Source organism: Alternaria metachromatica (assembly GCF_023757995.1).
Source record: "Alternaria metachromatica strain BMP 0045 chromosome Unknown scaffold_2, whole genome shotgun sequence".
Lineage (NCBI taxonomy): Eukaryota > Fungi > Ascomycota > Dothideomycetes > Pleosporales > Pleosporaceae > Alternaria > Alternaria metachromatica.
Genome location: NW_026055493.1, coordinates 649,316 through 668,597, shown reverse-complemented (window position 1 = coordinate 668,597; position 19,282 = coordinate 649,316). Strand labels below are relative to the sequence as shown.

Genomic DNA, 19,282 nt, shown 5'->3' with positions numbered 1-19,282 from the left:
CCGTTAGCATACGCCGCATACTCCTTCAAAGACAAAAACGAGGAGCCATTCGCAAAAACGCGAACAAAGCGTAAGCTCACGCCGACAACGCCTACTAGAAAGCCTCTGGCTCCGAAATCCCAAGGGCTATTTGGAGCAACCAAGGCGATAATGAACACCCCCACATCCACTCCTAGACATCGGGCAGCATCAATGTTCTCTTCCATGAGTCCCTTCCGGAAATCTAAAGAGCCAAAGTCACAGTCTCGACACTCTAGCATGGCGATGAAGGCACACAGCCCTGCACCAGCCATACCAGAGACGGCACCTAAACACAACTCCAGTCCAGTTGCCCAGTCTACCGCCTGGACGCCGGCTTTTGTAGCTCCCGAAACACTTGTCTCTACAGCCTTTGTTGCTCAAGGGCAAGGTGAGATATATGCCGCGACAACACCACCCACAACTCCACCATCCGCTCAATCGCAGCCGAGTCTTCCACATTACATGGCCTCAACCGTGGGCTCAATGCAACGGTACGAGACCCGCAGCCCTCGGCTTTTCTATTCCGATGAGTCTGATGACTGCAGTAGGTCGAATATTTTTGGCCGGCGTTCTCTGAAGAATAGTGCGAAGACGTTGGATCGGACGCAGGGCATGAGGGGATGAATCATTTGCTGGGGTTCAATATGCCGCGAGCCATCTCAACGACATGGTCCTCTTGGTTGTTCGAACAATCATTGATGGGTATTATTTTGTGAATTCCAACAAAATAAGAGGCTGGTGGAGGATGCAGAGTCAGGAGCGATGCTACGGCTGAGTGTGGGGCATGACGCGTCTCGATGAGCTAGTGCGTGGATGGCACCTTGCTTTTCTCTCTCTTCAATCAATGTACACTTCACTTTCACGATCCGCCTAGATGGCGCTCGAAATACTGTCAACACAAAGCCATCTCATTCTCTAGGCATATTACAAGACCTTAGTGTTGCGAAACCAGTCGCTCGAACTCGGCACGAGTGTGATCCACTCGCCACTCCATATGAACGCATTCATCTATCTTACACTGACGCAAAGAAATATAGCATTTGAGCTAGTTGTAGAAACTTGATCTACGCTTACAAGGCCCAGGCAGCAATAGCGAAAACGACCGACAAGCCCATGGCCATCGAGTTCACGACAGAGACTGAAGTAGCAGCTCCAGCTCCAGTACCGCTAGGGGCGGCGGTGCCAGATTGCTGAGCACTCTCGCTTCCACCGTCACTTCCGCCATTGTTACCGTTGTCGCTGTCGTTACCGCCGTCGTTGTTGTTACCGCCAGTGGTAGTGTTACCGCTTGAAGAGCCACCAGATGAAGTGCCGTTGTTAACGGGCTCCGCCGAAGGCAATTCCTTTTGCTCCTTAGGGCAGCTGATGTCGAAGCGCGGGGTGGTGGAGAGGTTGTCGGAGACGGCGAACTTCACCTTGTTCGCGGGGTTGGCGTCGCGGAGTGTGTACCAGAAGACGTTCTTCTTGCCGAAGAGCGCGCAACCGACATCCTTCCAGTATGTCTCGGCGTTGTCCACAGTCGACTTGGCAGCACCAAAGTCTGGACCCTTGTATGCCCAACCGGTCTCGGTAACCCATACGTCTTTGCCTCCAGCAACACCCTCGGTTGCGCTGATGGCGCTGCTCAAGAGCTTGCCGGCGTTGTCAATCTTGTTGTCCAGCTCGGACTCGTAGAAGGGGAAAGCGTTGACGGCCAAGAAGTCGATCTCGTCGATGACCGCGGCGTTGGACTCGTTGACCCAAGCAGTCCAGGTGTCGACGTGGGTGATCTTGACATCCTTAAGAGGAGTGTCGGCAAGACGCTCGCGCGCGGCCTTGATGAACTCGACAATCTTCTCGGCGCTGTTACCGACACCGGCCTTGTTCCGGATGCCGGGCTCAGACACGCGGTAGAGATCCTCGGAACCGACCGACAGTCCAATTACGAGATCCGTCAGCTTGGTGCCGTACTCTTCGACGGCAGAGTTCAACGCCTTCAGCTCGTTGTCGATGTCGTCGGTTCCCGAGGCCCAGATACCGAGAAGGAGCTTAGAGTTTGTCTTAATGGCAGCAGGGAAGGCGGCGATGGGAGTGTCGGTCGTCTGCCACTGGATGTTGGAGTACAGGCGGATGGCGGTGAAGTCGCCCGGCGCGCCCTCGAGGTTCTGCGCTGTGGTGAACTCCTTCTCGAAGTCGGCCTGTGTCTTGGCCTTGCCAGTGTCGTCCGAGGCTCCCGAGTTGAAGCCCAGGACGAAGTCTTGGGCAAGGGCGCCGCTGACGGTGGCCGCCGCGACGGCAAGCGCTGATACGAAACGCATGGTTGGTAAAGTAGAATAAGGGAGCGACTGTAGTTGAAAAGTTGAAAAAGATTGCAAGAAGAAAGGTGTCAGAGAGTGTGGAGAGAGTGTGGAGAGTGAGATTGTTCAAGAGAGAGCAGGGCAAACCCCCGTGTAGGTTCGTGCAAACACGCGCTGGCGATCATTCACGAGCGGCTTACCCCGTAATTGCGCTCTCGGCGTCCGGGGCCGTGTGATTGGGCAGCGGTCGCACCGCGCTGGTATCAGCCTCAGCTGGGACTTGGCGCCAAGAATTGCAAGTGAGCCGTCGCTCTTCGTTTGGTGAGTCTTTGGTGCACAGCCACGCGCCTGAAACGGCGCGTAGAATGAAAGTGTTTCGGAAGCTTTTGGACGTCACGTCATAATAGGCTATCCTCCTGTCGTCTCCAGGCTCTGGCGCTTCTTATTCCCGCAGCACGTACTAACCCGACATCATGTCTACAAAGCCAATACAATACATCTCTGAACGAAGAACTTCGCTCCAAGGACGCACCAGACATCAGCACCAGTCTTGCTGGCTATGCCAACACCTATCGCGTACTGCTACGCCTCAGCCGTTGTGCGACCCCCATCGCAGCTGACATGTGTTACGATGCAGTTAGGATACCCATACCTACCTACGAGCGTGTTCATCCAGAGACTGCTCAGGTGAGGATGGTGAGTAATCGACAGAGAGAGAGAGTTCAGTAAACATGGAGCACGTTAAGTAAACGCCATGCCACCGGAACAATCCCGGAATACCTGAAGTCTTGTGCTGAGCTGTACGTCGAACATGTTGGAACAGCCCTCCTCTTCTACGTTACACAATCTTGCTCCGTGATATAGCGAAACAGCTGCTTACATGGTAACACTCGGTATAGCTTACGTCAGAACCATCTAGGATGCGCTGTTCTAACAGCCGTGCGATCCGCTAGGATACAACATAGCTTACATTGCCCAGATATCATTCCATAGTGTACCACGTCTCCTAATATAGGCCCCATAACTTCCTGCCTGAATAGTAATCGTTCACCCAGTCCACCTAAGCGATCTTCCCGAATGGTAGTCGGTCATCAAGGATTCAGATAACCGATCACCTGGATTAGGATCTCAGAACGCCACATTAATCTATAAACTCTGCTTTTCGACGCTTATTAAGATGATTCGAACCGGGCAAGAGAACTCTCTGTTGGAAGTGGGGTCCAACTGATGCAAGCAGGGGGCAAATCATGGTTATTGGCGCACTCGTCACCATGGGATCGCTTGATGGGGACTAGATTGCTGCATACAAGGCTTGTAGTGTGCGGAACTATGCCGCAGGAACGACAATAGCGACCGAGGATACCTCCTTTGTTGTCATTCTTCGTGAAGCTATCAACATGACTGGCAGATGTATTCACAGACTATATGAGCCGTAAAACATCCACTGACTACCATTTGCTGTTTCGAGACTAGCATTGTGTGAAGGACCTGAAGGACGATTTGAAGGGTCGTGATGTTCCACCACGCGGACTAGGATGCCTGTGCCACTTCCCCGCTTGAGTGCTCGCTGTGCGACATCGAGTAAGCAGGTTTAGTAGGGCGCAGTCGAGATGTTCAAAGTAATGGGTAAGCGCTGAGATGAAAATGAGGACTTGTAAAGTAAAGTTCTGGGGTGAGACAAGGGCGCTAACACTATACGATTACTCGCATCACACCGGTCACTACCTAGTACTTACCAAGAGCCACGGCTGATTAAGCCTTAACCTGTTGTCTAGATGTGACTCGTCCCTGAGGGGCCAACAAACTTTTCCCACTGGTATACCAGCCTCAGATGTCCCGAACAATGTTTTTGACACCCGCTGTACCCGTTGTACAGACACAACATCCACCTAGCGTGACGGGAAATTGTAGAACAAGAGCCCGACATTACGCGCTGGGAAACGCCACTTCATGCCAACCCCAGCAGATAGTCAATTGGCTGGTACAGATATACATGCAGAGGTTACACTGCATTGCAGAAGTTTCCTCGGGAATGTACATGTACAAGCTATGAACGGAGGCAGTTACGACACTACGTCGTTTGGCTTACACATCATATTCGTACACGCTGAGAGATGGAAGAAGTCTCGAGAGAATTTAGAGCACGTGTGGCTTTCTGAGGCCGGTATCGTGGTGGAATCCATACCAAACCAGTGGGCAGTAGAGAGGCGAAGCATGAAGGTGGGGGCTGTACGACGTGTTAATGCTGACTTATTGTGTAACAAGACCCCCCGCCGCACAGTGATGATAGCGAGCGCGGCAGTGGATGGGTTATGGTCGTGAGTCCACGCGTGCAAATACAAGCGGCTGATTTCCACTGGTATCATTGTCAAGTAGAGCATTACACTGGTGCAAAGATAGGGTAAGAAGATCTGGAAAGAATCGGGAACCGGCGTATATTATCCTGTTCGAGCGTTGGCCTCTTAGGTAGCCTCCGCTGCAGATGGAGCCGAATTGTCATCAACATCCATCGCTCGCAGCTTTGCCTCCACGGCCGCCACGACCTGGGAATCGAAATGCTCCCCCTTTTCAGGTTTCCTGACACTGTGATATGTTAGCGATAGATGCTTGTGAGTTCCTGCAAGATGTATACTCACGGTGATCTTGTACACTTATCGCATCTCTCATGCCCACATCCGGGACACTGCGGCGAGTTATTGTGAAACAGGCCATTGCACTTCTCACATTGCCAGCGCACCCTAGTCCTCGGCTTTCGCCAGGTCCGTCTGAATTTCTCCAGCTGTTTCTCCACCTCCGTCTCGCTGTCAGGCTCAGCATCGCCCGGATAGCCATCAGGCCATTTGCTGAGCTTGGCTGGCTCGCGCGGGCATTTCGTACATCGGACATGCTGGCAGGAATTGCAGACATTCGCCGTTGCGGGAACGAACAAATTCTCACACACATGACAGTTGCGTCTAATGCGTTGTCTCGCAGGTTGATATACCAACTCGTCGCCACCACGAGTCCGGATGGTGAGCATTCTCTTTCGCTTGGGTTGCTCCATACCCTCTTTCTCGGCTTGCTTCTCTTCCGGCGTCTTCTTCTTGGGGAAACGAGGGCACTTCTTGCACCGTTTGTGCTCGCATTGCAGGCACACCTTGTCGGAGCCGTAAAGGGTTCCGCAGCGGTGGCAGCTGCGATGGACACGCATACGGATCGATTTCTCGACACGCTGAACGGTGGGCTTTGGAGCTGGTGCAGCGATCCACTCGTGCGACTCAAGAGTGAGGCCGTACTTGGCGAATAGGGCGCGGGCTCTCTCTTGCTGCATGGCGTTGCGATCCATCTCCTTGGTAATTGGAGTTGATGGTACTGACACGGCGGGAGTGATGGGTCTTGTTGAATTAGTACACATTTTTTCAACAATACCGCGTTATGAAACTCACGTGGCAGGTGCGACTTCCGGGATGGCTTGGTCCGGCTGCGCAACTTCCTTCTCGACAGGCTGTTGCTGCGCGACTTGAGGAGTTGACGATGCCTCGGGCGCCAGGGTCGGTACACTTTTGTTTGATTTCTCCCTCTTGAACACAGTGCTCATCCGCTTCACATATTTGCCCAGGGTGCCGCGTTCCGCATTCTTGCCCTTGTCCACCGCTCCAGTATCTGCTGGTGTCGTCATGGTTGGCGTCGCAAAGATGTGTATGCGAAATGGAGATGCAACAAAGGGGCGCTGCTAACTTATGAATAGAGTTGGCCTGGACCCGAACACATGCGATCCGGTGACGAGGTTGCGCCGTTGAAAGTCAGCCCTGCATGCAGCTCAACTAAAAATCCCTGGAGTCTGGCCACTGGAACGTGTCGGGACACCGAAGGTTTGGTAGGCGGCAATCTATTTGACGGCCAAGGACAACCCTGAGGAGTGTAAACTGGCGTACTGGCAGTTTTAACCGTTTGTCAAAGCTGGCCGGCGAGACCTGGCGATGGCGATGTGACGAAAGGTGGCGGTCCACAAGTTATGTATGTATGTGCAGAGCGGCGCGCATCAGACCATGACCCGGCTTCCCAGTGCGCTGGAATCGACCCCGAACTACACAAGCGTGGCTGAGAAAAAGCGCGAGCCGTTGGTTACAAAAGCGGACAACATCAGGGCACTGCCTGCTGGACTGGATGCGACTTCTGCGGCTGACTACGGCGAGGGACGTTTTATCGCTGGGAAAACCGCCGGGGAAGACGAATAGCAACGAGCAGTCCAGGGCTCAGGTTGTGCACGGGGAACAGTCGCACACGACGGCTGCATGCATTCTGGCTGCAACCGAGCCTGCGTCGCTGTTTGGTGCCCACGGCTCGATGTCTGCTGCGGGATCGCGGCGGCGCTGCATCCATTCCAGGCATCGATCAGTCGGCTTGCCAGCGGCCACCATGACGGAACCAGGGCCTGCGCCGCTCCGCGGAACATTGTGCCCGCATCCTGGGGGCCTCCACCCACCACGGTTTGGCAGGGCTCAAGAGCCTCTGAACCCACACATCAGGTCGACACTGTAGCACGTTGGGACTCTGCCTCAGCAGACCCTTTCCCTTTCACCTCTCACCGGGGAACATCCAATCGATGACTGGGCACACCCCACACGGTGCGGCGTTGCACTGTACTGTCTAGACAGCCTGACCCAACACGCTTTACCCAGCAAATGAGCGCCTGGATTCCGCGACGTATTGCATTTATCTGCAGCGCTGGATTCAGCAAATCCATGCGCAATCACATCGCTCCATCGGTTGCATCGCACCTGCCAAGAGGCACAGTGCAGCACCTTCAGCAGCCGGCTTAGTACGCTGCAGCCGGTAATGCACTTGCAGACAATCCGCTTGCTGCGCTGGCAGCCTGGCACACACCTGGGCACGTCGGCCGTTTCGTCCTTGAGATGAAGAGGCCAAGCGACGATGTCATCGACGCTGCAAGAGGTGCTGTTCCGCCGAAATTCTCGCCGCCGGTGGGCTTTTGGGCATGTATGCAGCTCTACCCATGGGCTGGATCGGGGCTTATGGCGGACAGTTGGGAAGCCATGGTGCCATATCGAGTCTGGCAACGACGACTTCCCAAGTGCAGCGCCGATCCGTGCTGTTTCAACCAGCCCATGCCATCGGTGGAGAAGCTTATGTAACTATGGCTGGCCCGATGACCTGGGTGGTGTGGGGATCACGCCCCTCTTCGCTTGCCGCTTGAAGAGTCGGCAGCAGCAAGCTTTCATTAGCAGTCGAGCCGAACTCTAACTTTCCCTCCCCGGTGGTTTCTGCGTCTTCTATCGACAGCCCATCATTCCCTTCCAGGTGTCTTCTACTGCACGCACGTGCGGGCGTGTACCGCGCGCGCAAACAATCCACGGCAACTTCCGCCGGCCGAGCCGGCATCACCGCTGCTGGCCGCCGTTGCTGCCCTTATCGATCGCAGTATTCCAGCATTAACATGCCTCGGGCCCCGCGCGACGCGTACTAATTCTAGACGACTGCGACATTCCAATGCGACGTCGAAGCCGCTCTGCATCTCGGTGCACATTGCCGAAATTGCATCCCATGTAGGCGCTTCGTGAGATTGACATGGCCTTTTTCTGGCGGAGGCTCGAATTCATTAGGTTTGAGTAAAATGGCATATTGTTGATGCACCATATTACAGAAGTCCCAACAACAGAAAGGCCTAGCAATTCCGATATCGTGAGACGGAGCACGGCACATGTCTGTCAGCTACACATTACAATACGTCGCAAGCCTCTAATACTAGAGCCCCTCAACATCATGAACGGTTCCTCTGGTTCGACTCAGTCTTCACGAGATCCTGTCACATGGAAAAAATGCTGGAACAGACCCATCACCACGTCTCACGATAAGCAACTTCCCCTCAAAGCCAAGCGCGATCGACTTTGGAAGGAGCAGACAACCTTGCGAACAAATGAATACTAAACATCAAACCCGGGTATAATTGTTGTTACGCTCCGTCGTGAGGCTACAACAATCGTCTACCAACGTCGCCTCGCTGTGCAAGATTTGTTGCAGGGTCTCTGAAACGCCAACAAGTACCGTGGTGGAGATGGCGGTACGGCAAAGCTTGACTCAGTCGTCTGGGCCAGAACATCACCGTAAGAGTAAGTTAGGGGGTAGGTCCCCGTGCGCCGCGCAGCGCTCAGTCCTCTTCCGCCTCCGCACCATTCCGTCCCACCCTTTCCCGGTATTTTGGGTTGCAACGGTTGGGTGTTGAGCTCGCTTTCGGAAGCTGCTATAGGAAGATCATCCACGTATCGCTCGAACGGGCAGGGTCTGTCACCGAGGCTTCCGGAAGGGTGACGCGTGCTCGGAACCGCCCATCTCCGCTGTGCAAGGCGTGGAGGATTGAATGGCTCGCAAAGTATTCGGAGATGTGACAATGTGGTAGCATCACCGGCTGGACGCTACGACTTCGGTCAATATTCGATATGCTTTCATCTCTTCGCCCTCCGAAGTAATAGCATCGCTTTCGATGATTACGAGTCTCACATCAGGTTGAAGGGAGTTATCGCGCTATTTCATTCGTATTCTGATAACACGAGCAACCAATGGAGCAATCAAGAGAAGACAACGAAAAGATGATCAAAAACACACAATGACTAAAATCTTCGACGAGAGTGACACATACGGAGTACAGACACGTATTGTCATGAAAGATCTTTCGCACATAAGATTCGTTAGACCACTTTTCAATATTCGATCTTTGTGGTCACGAGTTCAAGGGACCCATATTGTAGCAATCTCAACACACAAAAGGCTGCGCATCTTACACCAAGGCGGCTTCGGAACAGTCATAGACATTGTCTGAGTCTTTTCAGTGCTGATGAAAACAAAGGCTGAATGCCACATGGCAAAAGGTGTGTGATCTACAAGTCTTGAGCGAAGTCGGGAAGCTTGCCGCAATCGACTTGAGCATGCCCCTCATCACGAGCCATGTATCGTCCAGGTAGCTACAGATCATGACGTTGACATTGTGTGAGCCATAGCCTCCCCGTCTTCGTTTTCGAGATTCCACACTTTTTGGCACTCTCTTCCGCCTTGAATTCACTCCGCTTTTATGTGGAAGACATGGGTCTGGGTCATATAATTAGTGGATAATAACGCACATGAAAAGATCCGAAGGTCTTTTTTCCGCGCAACGTAAAGCAGTGCGGTGAGTGTACTGTAACTTTTGGGTTCGTCCACCGCGCCGAGCGCACGAGACCATGCTACTGAAGTCTGGAAGTGTGTTGGGAGAACCAGAAAGCACCACGATCAGCAACATGAGGCTCTTGGGGTGAATCAAGCCGTCCGTCGCCTTCATGAGATTATTCCCGGCATACTTCCAGCTTGCTAGCGGAAAATTATGGCATTCAGTCATTCTGTTGAATCATTCTTACCCTAGACAGGCGCCCACGCCAGGGTGACGGACATATTTCGGAACAAACCGATGTGGTATCGAAAATGAGACTGTATGCCCGGGCAGCAGGAAGCTTTCTTCCTTCCAACTGATTACATAGCGTGATGTTTTGTTGACACAATCATCCTCGACGAGGTTGCAATTCAAGGAACGTGACAGCAAGGCTAGGGAGAAGTATCTTAAACACATGGGGGTCGGGTGAGAATAACCTGACACGCAACGGGCAAGGAACAGCAGTGATGAGTAATGTGAGAGATGTGAGTATAGGCAGCTAATAGAGTATACACAGACCGATAGTAACGAATGCAACGCTAAATGCAAGACACCAATCCAACGCCTTACCAACCCCACCAAAACCCATCACTCAGACAATCTACAACCTACAATCTGCTCTCCCATCCCCTCCTTACGTCTTCGCCCTCCCATCTCTCGGGCCAAACCTTGCCCAAAGCCTCCCAGATATGGCCTACAAACTCAATCTTGAGACCCTGGGTAACTTCTAACGGTAGATCCCTTGCATCCTTTCTATTGCCTTCGGGTAAGAGTACTCTTTCGACGCCTGCCCTCAACGCTCCAATCAGCTTCTCTTTGATACCACCGACAGGCAGTACCCTTCCGCGGAGGGAGATTTCACCAGTCATGGCCAGTGTAGGCGGAACGGGCTGGTTAGAGAAGAGGGAGATGAGGCCGACGGTGTGCGCAAGACCGGCACTGGGGCCGTCTTTGGGAATAGCGCCAGAGGGGCAGTGGACGTGGATGCTACGACTCTTCATGATGTCTTCATCGTGGCTTGCACTCAGGCCGAGATCAAATGCATGGGCCTTGACCCAAGTCAAAGCTACCTCTACACTCTCCTTGAGTACGTCGCCCAGCTTGCCGGTAAGCTGAACGCGGCCTGAGCCGGGCATATCTGCAATCTCGATGAACAGAATAGAGCCTTGGCCGCCGGTGCTATATGCGACTAGCCCTGTAATGACACCTGGGCGGGAAGATTGCTCAGTGAGCTCTTCGGCGAACTTCTCGATGCCGAGTGTGGTATCGAGATCTTCCAAGGTGACAATAGGGGAGTATGCTGCGAGAGTGTTTGTGTCTTTCGCCGTGGCGTATTCGACGGCTTTGGAACGACAGACGGAGCCGATCTCGCGTTCGAGATTTCGTACACCGGATTCGCGTGTGTAAGATGTGATGATCTTGTCGAGCACGTCGGTCGGGATGTTGAGGTTCTCGTGATGGAGACCATTGCTGGTGATCTGCTTCGGAATCAGATGTCTCGATGCGATATGCCTCTTTTCGAGTGTTGTGTAACCGGAGAGCTGGATGGTCTCCATACGATCGAGGAGCGGTGGAGGAATGGTATCGAGCGAGTTTGCGGTGGCGATGAAGAGGACCTTGGAAAGGTCGATAGGAATGTTAACGTAATGGTCAGTGAAGGTATGGTTCTGCTCTGGATCGAGCACCTCGAGCATGGCTGCACCGGGGTCGCCATTGTGGTTCGACATGCCTAGCTTGTCGATTTCGTCGAGCAGGAAGACTGGGTTTGCAACGCCGACCTTCTTCAGTCCGCTGACGATGAGACCAGGCATAGCAGCGACATAGGTCCTACGGTGGCCGCGGATCTCTGCCTCATCGCGCACACCACCAAGTGAGATGCGATGGAACTTGCGACCAAGTGCGGTAGCAACTGACTTGGCCAACGAAGTCTTTCCTGTTCCTGGCGGCCCGACGAGCAGCAAGATTGGCGACTTGTCGACCATGCGCTTCTTCTCCAACAGCCGCAGCTCAGCCTCCGATGGTTCCTTTGCAACCTTGTCTTCGGGGTCTTGTTCCTTGGTCTCGTCATCTCCCTCTGGTGTATCGGCGAGAGCGCGGATCTGATCGTCGATGGTCCTGTTTGCCTGCTCCTTGAGCTTGAGCACTGCCAGATACTCGAGTAGTCTCTTCTTGATCTTCTCAAGACCATAGTGATCGCCGTCGAGCTGCTTCTTTGCTCTGACCAGTGTAGTAGCATCGAGTTGATCGACTGTCGTTTTGGTCCAAGGGATTTCGGCGAGGTTCTCGAGGTAGTTCCTGCAGACCTGGTATTCTGCTTGGGCGGGGTTCATCTTCTGCAGCCTCGACAGCTCGCGCTGAGCCACCTTGTCAGCATCTGGAGACAACTTGGCATCTTGGAGCCTCTTCTTCAGCTCGTCAATCTCGTTGGGCTCTTCTTCACCGGCCTGTTGCTGCCCACCGCCTGGGAAGCCGCCAGGAAATCCGGCTGGGAGACCGCCGCCCATCTTGCCTCTTCTTGTCAGGGCTTCCTGCTGCAGCCGTCGCAGTGTGTCCATGTCCAAGCTGCCGCCCTGCGTCTGTGTTGTTGTGACAGTCATGCGTGTGTTGCCTTGGATGCTGCCGATCTGGCGCTGGAGAATCTCGATGACCTTATCCACTCTCTCCTTGACGTCTACCGCTGCCAGAACGCGCAGCGTCTCCTCGTGTGTACTCTCCACCACGTTGGCCATGAAGTCGGCCAGCGCGCCAGCCTCTGACAAGTCTTTCCTTGTGATGTACATCTCGAGTCTCCGAGCGACAATTGGCGAGAGCGTGACTTGTGGAGTGCGCGGTAGAATAGCGGAGAGGCGGACGAGGGCGAGCAGCTCGCGCGACAGCTGCTTGAGGAGGTTGAACTGGTTGAGGAGGTCTGCACTCGCGATGTCGACTGTGCTAGTCAGTATGCGTGCAGGCCCAATTCAGACGGTGTATACGTACTGTACTCGTCGACGGCCATAAGCTCTCCCTCGAAGTACGGCCTCTCCTGGACGACATCGACAACCTGCACCCTCTCGAGGCCCTCGACCACCAGGCTCAGATCGCCCTGTCGCCGTCCTTGGACACCGCTGACCTTGGCGATGCAAGCATAGCCATAGATGTCTTTCTTGGTCGCCTGCATGGGATCGCTCTCGAAGGCCGTCTTGTCCCCCTGATGGCCATCGTCGATCAGCAGCTGGCCGTCCGGACCCAGCGTGTTGGACTTCAGCGGCACGCAGGCGACCGTGATAGCCGCGTCGGGCTTCGCGGTAGGGCTAATGCTGTATATCTTGGCGAGGATGGCGGCGACATCGGAGCGGTTGGTGATGGGGATCTTGAGGGTGGTGCCCGGGAGGACGGCGAGCGGCGGCGCGAGCGGGATGAGCGGGAGCACCTTGGTGCTGGTCTTGGAGGAGCCTTTTCCCATCATGAGGTGCTAACGGCGAGTTGCTGGCTGGATGGGGCGAGCGTGTGAGCGAGGAAGGCGCAGTGTCGCGTGGTGACGTGCGGACCCGCTGGGCACTGTCGCTGGTGCGGACTCCCGAAGGATGAGAGGGTGCCAAATGGACGATGCAGAACAAAGAGACGGCGCACCAACGTGTTTCACGCAAACAAGTACACCACTATGTCGCGCTCGCAAGCTGAATTGTCCTGTAGATAAGAGCGTCAATGCGACGGCGACATGGTCGGCGCAGGAGGCGTGACAGCTTCCAGAAGATGCTCTCACGGGCCAGACCGAGGTTAAGCCAGCCGGCGCGAATCACGCCCATCGCGACGCCATCGCCATCGCCATCACCATCTGATAAGATCATCTCCGCATCCAGCTCGCAATCTTGCCGTCATCGCACTGCTTTGACACCTTGTCCACGAATGCATTGGGCATTAGTTCTCGAGCCATGCACTTTACCCTGCGTGTGTCGTCACGTTTCAGCGTTAAAGTCGACATTGATGGGGCGTGAGGGAACAGCAAACCCAAACCGGGCAACGAGTACGGTGCTACACAACCATATGTGACTAAGCTGTGCATGCCGTCGCAAAGTCTTCCCATATAATTCCTTGGGCTTTTGTACTATAAGAACGACTGGCTACGCGAACGTATCTTGTTGCAAGGTGTCGCTCAAATCACATGACGCTAATACAGTAACCTTACGTTTACCAAGGTACTCAAAATCAATCGATTCTTTTTATGCTCATGTACACCTCCTACTCTACACCGTACACCGCATGTATTCACAACTCTAACGCACCCTCCATGTACATGGGCCAACCGCCCCAAGACGCATGTCGCCGTCTGTGTGCGCCACGTTTGTCTTCGCAAGACGTGCATGACACCCTACCCTTGTTCATTACCGAGACGAAGGGCCATTTTCTACAAGTCTCCTCTATCAAGACAATGCCCAGCTTCTGCTATTGTCTCAATGAACCAATCGCGCGTGTACCGTACAAGCTTTCCTCAACCCATGGTTGGGGTGTTCCTACCGTGCGTCGCCGACGACATACTGTAAGGGGCCTGCCATTCGCCGTTAGTGACCCAGTCTCCATGCTGTAGCTCGCGAATGGCTCACCAAGACTTTCTTGGCGTTGAGAATCCTCCAGGCCAGATTCTTGACCGTGCCATCGGCTTGTACCACCTCAGGAGCGAACTCGATACCGAACCTGGATATCCTTAGTCACATGATCCAGACAACAACGCACCAAGGGAGAGAACTTACATTTGGTGGACTGCGAAGACAACACGTCGCGCAAATTTGCCATCTCGCTCAACCAAACTGCCAAACGTTTCTTCGGCCGTCGATGGCGCGATTTCAGGGTCGCGGTCAAAGCAGTTCTGGATAACTGGAAGCAGCGCTTCCTCCACCGCACGCTGAATCGTGCCGTTGGCGTCCACTTCAACGTCCGTCTCATCAAACTTGGGGATTCGGATCTCGAAGGCTTGTGAGAGCGCCATGACGTGATGTCGACCACCATGGTGATACCGGAATTCGAACACACCAGTAGTCCACCAGAGCTTGTCTCCACGGAACTCGACCTCGCCAGTGTAGCAATCAGATGACTCCTCATCCGTATTATCGGCTGGTACGAGCTTGTCCGAGACCAAAATGCCATCGTCAGCTCTCGTCGAGTCAAAGACATCAGGGTTGGTGGCTACCCATCGCCCGTTGGAACTGATGCGCGTAACTTCCCGAGACTGGTTGTCAGCAACCATGTACAGGCCAATCCAGTCTTTCTTGCTGTGGTTGATAGGTGCCTGCCAGCGAACCCTGATGGGTGCACCGTACTCAAGAATGAGTGTCTTGAAACCATTTGTACGAACAGCTGGTGTTCTTGCCAACTCTCCTTCACGACCACCGCTCTTTTGCTGCTCCACTATCGGTGGGGAAAGGGTACCCTCGACCTCGAGCCTGTATTGCTTCGCATCCAGACCTACGGGTTCCGACGAACGGCCGCTGACGGGAATGCGCGTTGGGTAAGATTTGAATCGGCTTGTTGTATCCTTGATCAAGGCATCAACATGGGCAGCCACTTTGGGCCTTACATTATCCAGAAGTTCTTCGATGAATTCCATAGTAGAGTTGAGGTACTCGTCGGCTGCCGACTGCCACTGGCGTACTGGGTCTGGTAGTGCTTGGCGTACGGTTTTACTGACTCCCGACATCTCACGTAGGTTTCGCCCGTACAACTAAGCATAGACTGTTAGTAAAGTGCTGGTCAAGGTAACGTATTGTACGTCGAAAAGACCCTTGACTAAAGGAATGCTGAACCTACCTTGATGACATGAGGCTTCTCGACAAACTGGAGGAACGCGAGGTTGAGGACATGGGCGGTCGTAGCAAGATAGAAGATGGCGGGGTTCCAAGTAATGAGAGCTACGCCCCAGACGCCAGCCAATCCGAGAACTCGTTCAGGATTGTTCAGGAAACGATAAATACCGGAGTAAGTCAGTGACCTTGAAGGCGGGTCGAAGAAGAAGTCGCCACAAAACTGCAGAGATGGAGATGCATTGTTAGCATATATCCTACATGCACTTCGAACTTCCAAGACTTACCCATCCAAACTCGCCCAGAGACTCGTAGATGCTCATGGCAACCCAAAGCTGAAGTACAATCATACCCGAGCCAAGGACATGTCGGAAAAGCGTGAGGCCATTGAGACCATCAGCAGGAAGACTGTACATCTTCCATGCTACGGCGAGAAATGAGGCGTGGCTCATGGTCATGCTCATGTGGTATAGGGATTTCCATTGGCGCCAGGCTTCCTCCTTCGTGTCGCCGTACTTGATGAAATGTTTGGTCCAGTTCTTCTTCTTCGACTGTCGGTCTAGAATGTAGCCTAGTCCTAGCGCGTACCAGAGCCGCCACCCGAAGGCGTTGATGAAGAGAAATGTTCTTACCAACCAAGTGTTGGGTGTTAGCGTCGCCAAGCACATCATGTAGAACGAAAGCAATACTACCGTGAGATCAATAGATCGATGAAAATCCGTGTTCAGAGGCCCTACAATGTGGTGCGTTTGGGCTGGTTGGTGCTTGGTGGGATCGTAGGCGGCATCAGAGAAGGCGACATCAGACTGGCTAGTTTTAGGCCGGTCTTCGAGCTGGAGATCTCCAGAGTTATGGCGCGTACGGCGGGGAGGCGGCGGATTGTACAAGCGGTTTATGTGAGGCTCCTCTACTATGGAAAGGAAGGCAAATTGAGCTGCATGGGCGATAATCGAGATTGCTAGGACTTTGTAGCTTGCCATCATGAGGGCAATACCATAGTATCCAGCATAGCCTATTGAATACATGGGACTGGTGGACCGGCGAGTTAGTGTCTTTTTCAAGCGGAAAGTAACATGGAGCCTCTTACTGCGGTGCCATCTCAAAGACGCCATCGAAGGTCAGGCTTTGGTCAATGAGGTAGAAGAAATCGCCCCAATACCTGTCTCGCATGTTAGACGTCTATCTTTCAGAGCCAAGGAGGGGACCCCAACCAAGCGAAGTCCTTGACAACTCTGTGGGCGTCCAACTTGACCCACAGGTTGAAAAGGAATAAAACAATGCCAGTCGTCCAGCGCAGAATCCACAAGAAGAAGCTTTCTTGGGGACGGTTGAAGCAGGCGAGGGCGAATAGGCAGTATGAAACAAAGTCACACATGAGTATAAGGTCTACTACGCGCCTGAACACGAGCCACGTGTTGTACTCAAGCGGCGCTTCGTCGAAGTTATAGTCGTTGGGGATCTTGGTCTCTAGTTCCCGCTTGAGGAGCTTATACAGGGCGGGGTGTGGGTTCTTGCCAGATTCAGGCTTCTCGAAGACATGGCTTTGTTTCGCCCAGAGGACGAGACGGTTGTGTTTAGACTGGCCATCGAGCAACCAGCCAATACCGGCATTATAACCGGCGCGCCAGAAGAGGAAGATGATTGCGAATATGGGTATGCGGGCGCTTTTGGGCAGTGCGAAGAAGGTCAAGATCAGGGCAGCAAGCACGGCGAGGACTGCTATATCGGACAGGTTCTTGGGTTGCGAGGGCGAGAGCAGCTGCGAGACCATGTCGTGAGTCTGTGGAACGATGAAGACTAGACGTGTGGTGTTAGTATGAGTAGTTCGTGGTACAAGCGGACACGCTATGCATGCATGGTAATTGCTTTGCTTCGGTGCAGCACCAGGTGAGACGTACCTGTACCGTCTGGAGTTCTTCCATAGGTGCGTTTCTTGCTGACATCTTTGTGATTCTTGTCTTCTTGGTCGTTCAGCTCCAAAACCTTTTGCTTAGCATCGTCTGCGTTGCTGAGATGCAGCGGCTTAGCCGACGGCCGCTCGCGTAGCTGGCTATCGTCGGCGCTGGGCCCATTGCTAACATCAGCCATGTTGGATGAGACGAAGCAATGGAAAAGGTATCGATTCTTGCAGCACCCGCCAGGTGAGGGGTTCGCCGGTTGATATTGCTGCGACGGCTGCGGCGCGAGCTTGCCGCGACGCTATGCAAGCACTGCGCAGTGGTCTGCTGTAGGAACTGCCGGGATGGCGTGGAGGCACTCGTTGGAGCCACACAGCACGGCTCTAGGTTCCGTCTTTCTAAGACACCAAGAAATCGCGCTTCTCTTCTTTGGGCCGACGGACGGGCGTAGAGTGTTGAACTCTAGCTAGCGTGCAGATGTTGAACGTGGATCTGAGGGGAGAGGTGGTTCGGTTGTCTGCAAGTCGCGCAAACACGGGTGCGCTGTGATGACGGCACAGTGTGGGGCAGCCCGCTTCACCAAATACGGCAGCGATGGGCCGAGGCCAGATGACAAGCGCAAGCAACCAGTTCTTGTATTTCACATGGTAAACATCAACAGCCTGTAGCTACATCCTTTTCTCCCGCCCAAACGCCCTATCTTGCATCTTCCCTGAACAGCTTTTGCTCCGATGAACCCACATTCGCCAACCGTGCCTGCTGCCGCGTTCAAGAAAGGCGCCATCGGAAGCGATCGAACGTGACGGAAATGTGTGGACCCAATTATATATACTGCTGACCGCACCAATGAGTGTGGGACCCTGCCAATAGTATTATGTGCCGTGGGGTGTTATGGAACCTGCCTAACATGCCAGCGTGGTCTCATCATAGGGAGCCTCTTCTATGCTTGAGCTTGCCACCCGTGACAGTTGCGTCCGAGCTGGACTTGGCCAAATGCAGGCTACCCAAGTGATCTTCTATGTTACCAAGTGAACTCTGCCGTCGTGCTTGGCCCATGGCCACATAACTGACAAGGCATCTGTCCATAAGCTCCAGCACCACCATACTTGACGTTGTGACTACCATCGCCGAAGGGAGGTTGATTCCGGCTAGTCGTGTAGCTACACTCCCTTCCTGGTTCGTATACGTGGACTGAGGGTGGAATATCGGAGCCTCGGGGCTCAGCAGGAGATGTGTCGGCGTGTTGGATGATGCACATTGTAAAGGGATGATCTTTCGGGTATGCTGGGCATCGAGTGGTTGTTTATAGTCATCCGATATCGTTCCGTCGGTACTTCTGGCCTCGAGATGCTCGTCCGGGGCGACATCGAAGGTGAAAAAGGGGCTGATGCTTTCTCTCTGAAATGGCGAGAGGACCGACTCATCCGTCCAACCGTTCCAACTCGTTTCTGTAGGCGCCGATTCCAAGTCTCTTGAGTACGAGCATCCTGTCGAGATCGAGCCAAAGTCTGGTAGCGTTGAGGATATGGCTGTAGATGGCAGAGAGACCGTCTCGGCGATGTAAATGTTTGCTTTGCAGGCCTGGAGGTTGCTGAGAAAAGCCTGTTCATCCTGCTCTCGGTGCTTTATTTCTTTCTCCAATTCACGTTTAACCTGCTGGAACCTCTTCCTCTTCTTCCGTGGTAGTGAGGGATCTGTGACGAGCCGGCGTTCTGTTCGAGCTTGCTTCTTACGTAGAACCTGTAGATAGGTAACACAGTTGGCGAGTCCATCCTCCAGGATTTCCTTCTCAGACTGCAGTTTCGAAAGATCGGCATTCCATGTGGGAAGCTCGTTTGTAGGGAAGAAGCTGTTGGTAACGGGGGTGACCCACAGCTGAGAGGGGCCCATGTTGCGGGTGGTACAGTAGTCGCTTTTTTGCGAGCCTAGTGAGCAATAGATCGGGCCACAGCTGATGTCCAGCACATGAAATAGGAGACGTTGTAAATGCAGGGCTTCCACTTCGTCTAATTAAGATACTTATGTGATCGCGGGCGAACTCAGCAGACCGCAACGTCTAGGTTCAATAGAGACTAATCACTTTTAGCGCGGGCTTATTTCATACAATATGAACGCTGTCGCGAATAACGGAAA

General features: G+C 53.6%; 5 protein-coding genes across 5 annotated transcripts; all 5 read right to left on the bottom strand.

Annotated features, from left to right (window-relative positions):
• Window positions 1-1,091: 1,091 nt before the first annotated feature.
• J4E83_001043 (uncharacterized protein) lies at window positions 1,092-2,318 on the bottom strand (the record flags this gene model as incomplete). Its single annotated transcript, XM_049328000.1, has 1 exon — window positions 1,092-2,318. One exon carries the CDS (start codon window positions 2,316-2,318, stop codon window positions 1,092-1,094), a length of 1,227 nt encoding a protein of 408 aa, XP_049192518.1.
• Window positions 2,319-4,759: 2,441 nt separating this feature from the next.
• Window positions 4,760-5,955, bottom strand: J4E83_001042 (uncharacterized protein; the record flags this gene model as incomplete). The annotated part of the gene is made up of 4 exons (XM_049327999.1): window positions 4,760-4,880; window positions 4,934-4,980; window positions 5,035-5,671; window positions 5,723-5,955. The coding sequence occupies 4 exons, from the start codon at window positions 5,953-5,955 to the stop codon at window positions 4,760-4,762; spliced, it is 1,038 nt and encodes a 345-aa protein (XP_049192517.1).
• Window positions 5,956-10,085: 4,130 nt separating this feature from the next.
• On the bottom strand, window positions 10,086-12,922 carry J4E83_001041 (uncharacterized protein; the record flags this gene model as incomplete). The annotated part of the gene is made up of 2 exons (XM_049327998.1): window positions 10,086-12,403; window positions 12,454-12,922. 2 exons carry the CDS (start codon window positions 12,920-12,922, stop codon window positions 10,086-10,088), a joined length of 2,787 nt encoding a protein of 928 aa, XP_049192516.1.
• Window positions 12,923-13,945: 1,023 nt separating this feature from the next.
• Window positions 13,946-17,339, bottom strand: CHO2 (phosphatidylethanolamine N-methyltransferase; the record flags this gene model as incomplete). The annotated part of the gene is made up of 8 exons (XM_049327997.1): window positions 13,946-14,002; window positions 14,058-14,148; window positions 14,205-15,172; window positions 15,259-15,474; window positions 15,539-16,280; window positions 16,339-16,410; window positions 16,463-17,048; window positions 17,150-17,339. The coding sequence occupies 8 exons, from the start codon at window positions 17,337-17,339 to the stop codon at window positions 13,946-13,948; spliced, it is 2,922 nt and encodes a 973-aa protein (XP_049192515.1).
• Window positions 17,340-18,073: 734 nt separating this feature from the next.
• J4E83_001039 (uncharacterized protein) lies at window positions 18,074-19,039 on the bottom strand (the record flags this gene model as incomplete). The annotated part of the gene is made up of 1 exon (XM_049327996.1): window positions 18,074-19,039. The coding sequence occupies one exon, from the start codon at window positions 19,037-19,039 to the stop codon at window positions 18,074-18,076; it is 966 nt and encodes a 321-aa protein (XP_049192514.1).
• Window positions 19,040-19,282: the final 243 nt, after the last annotated feature.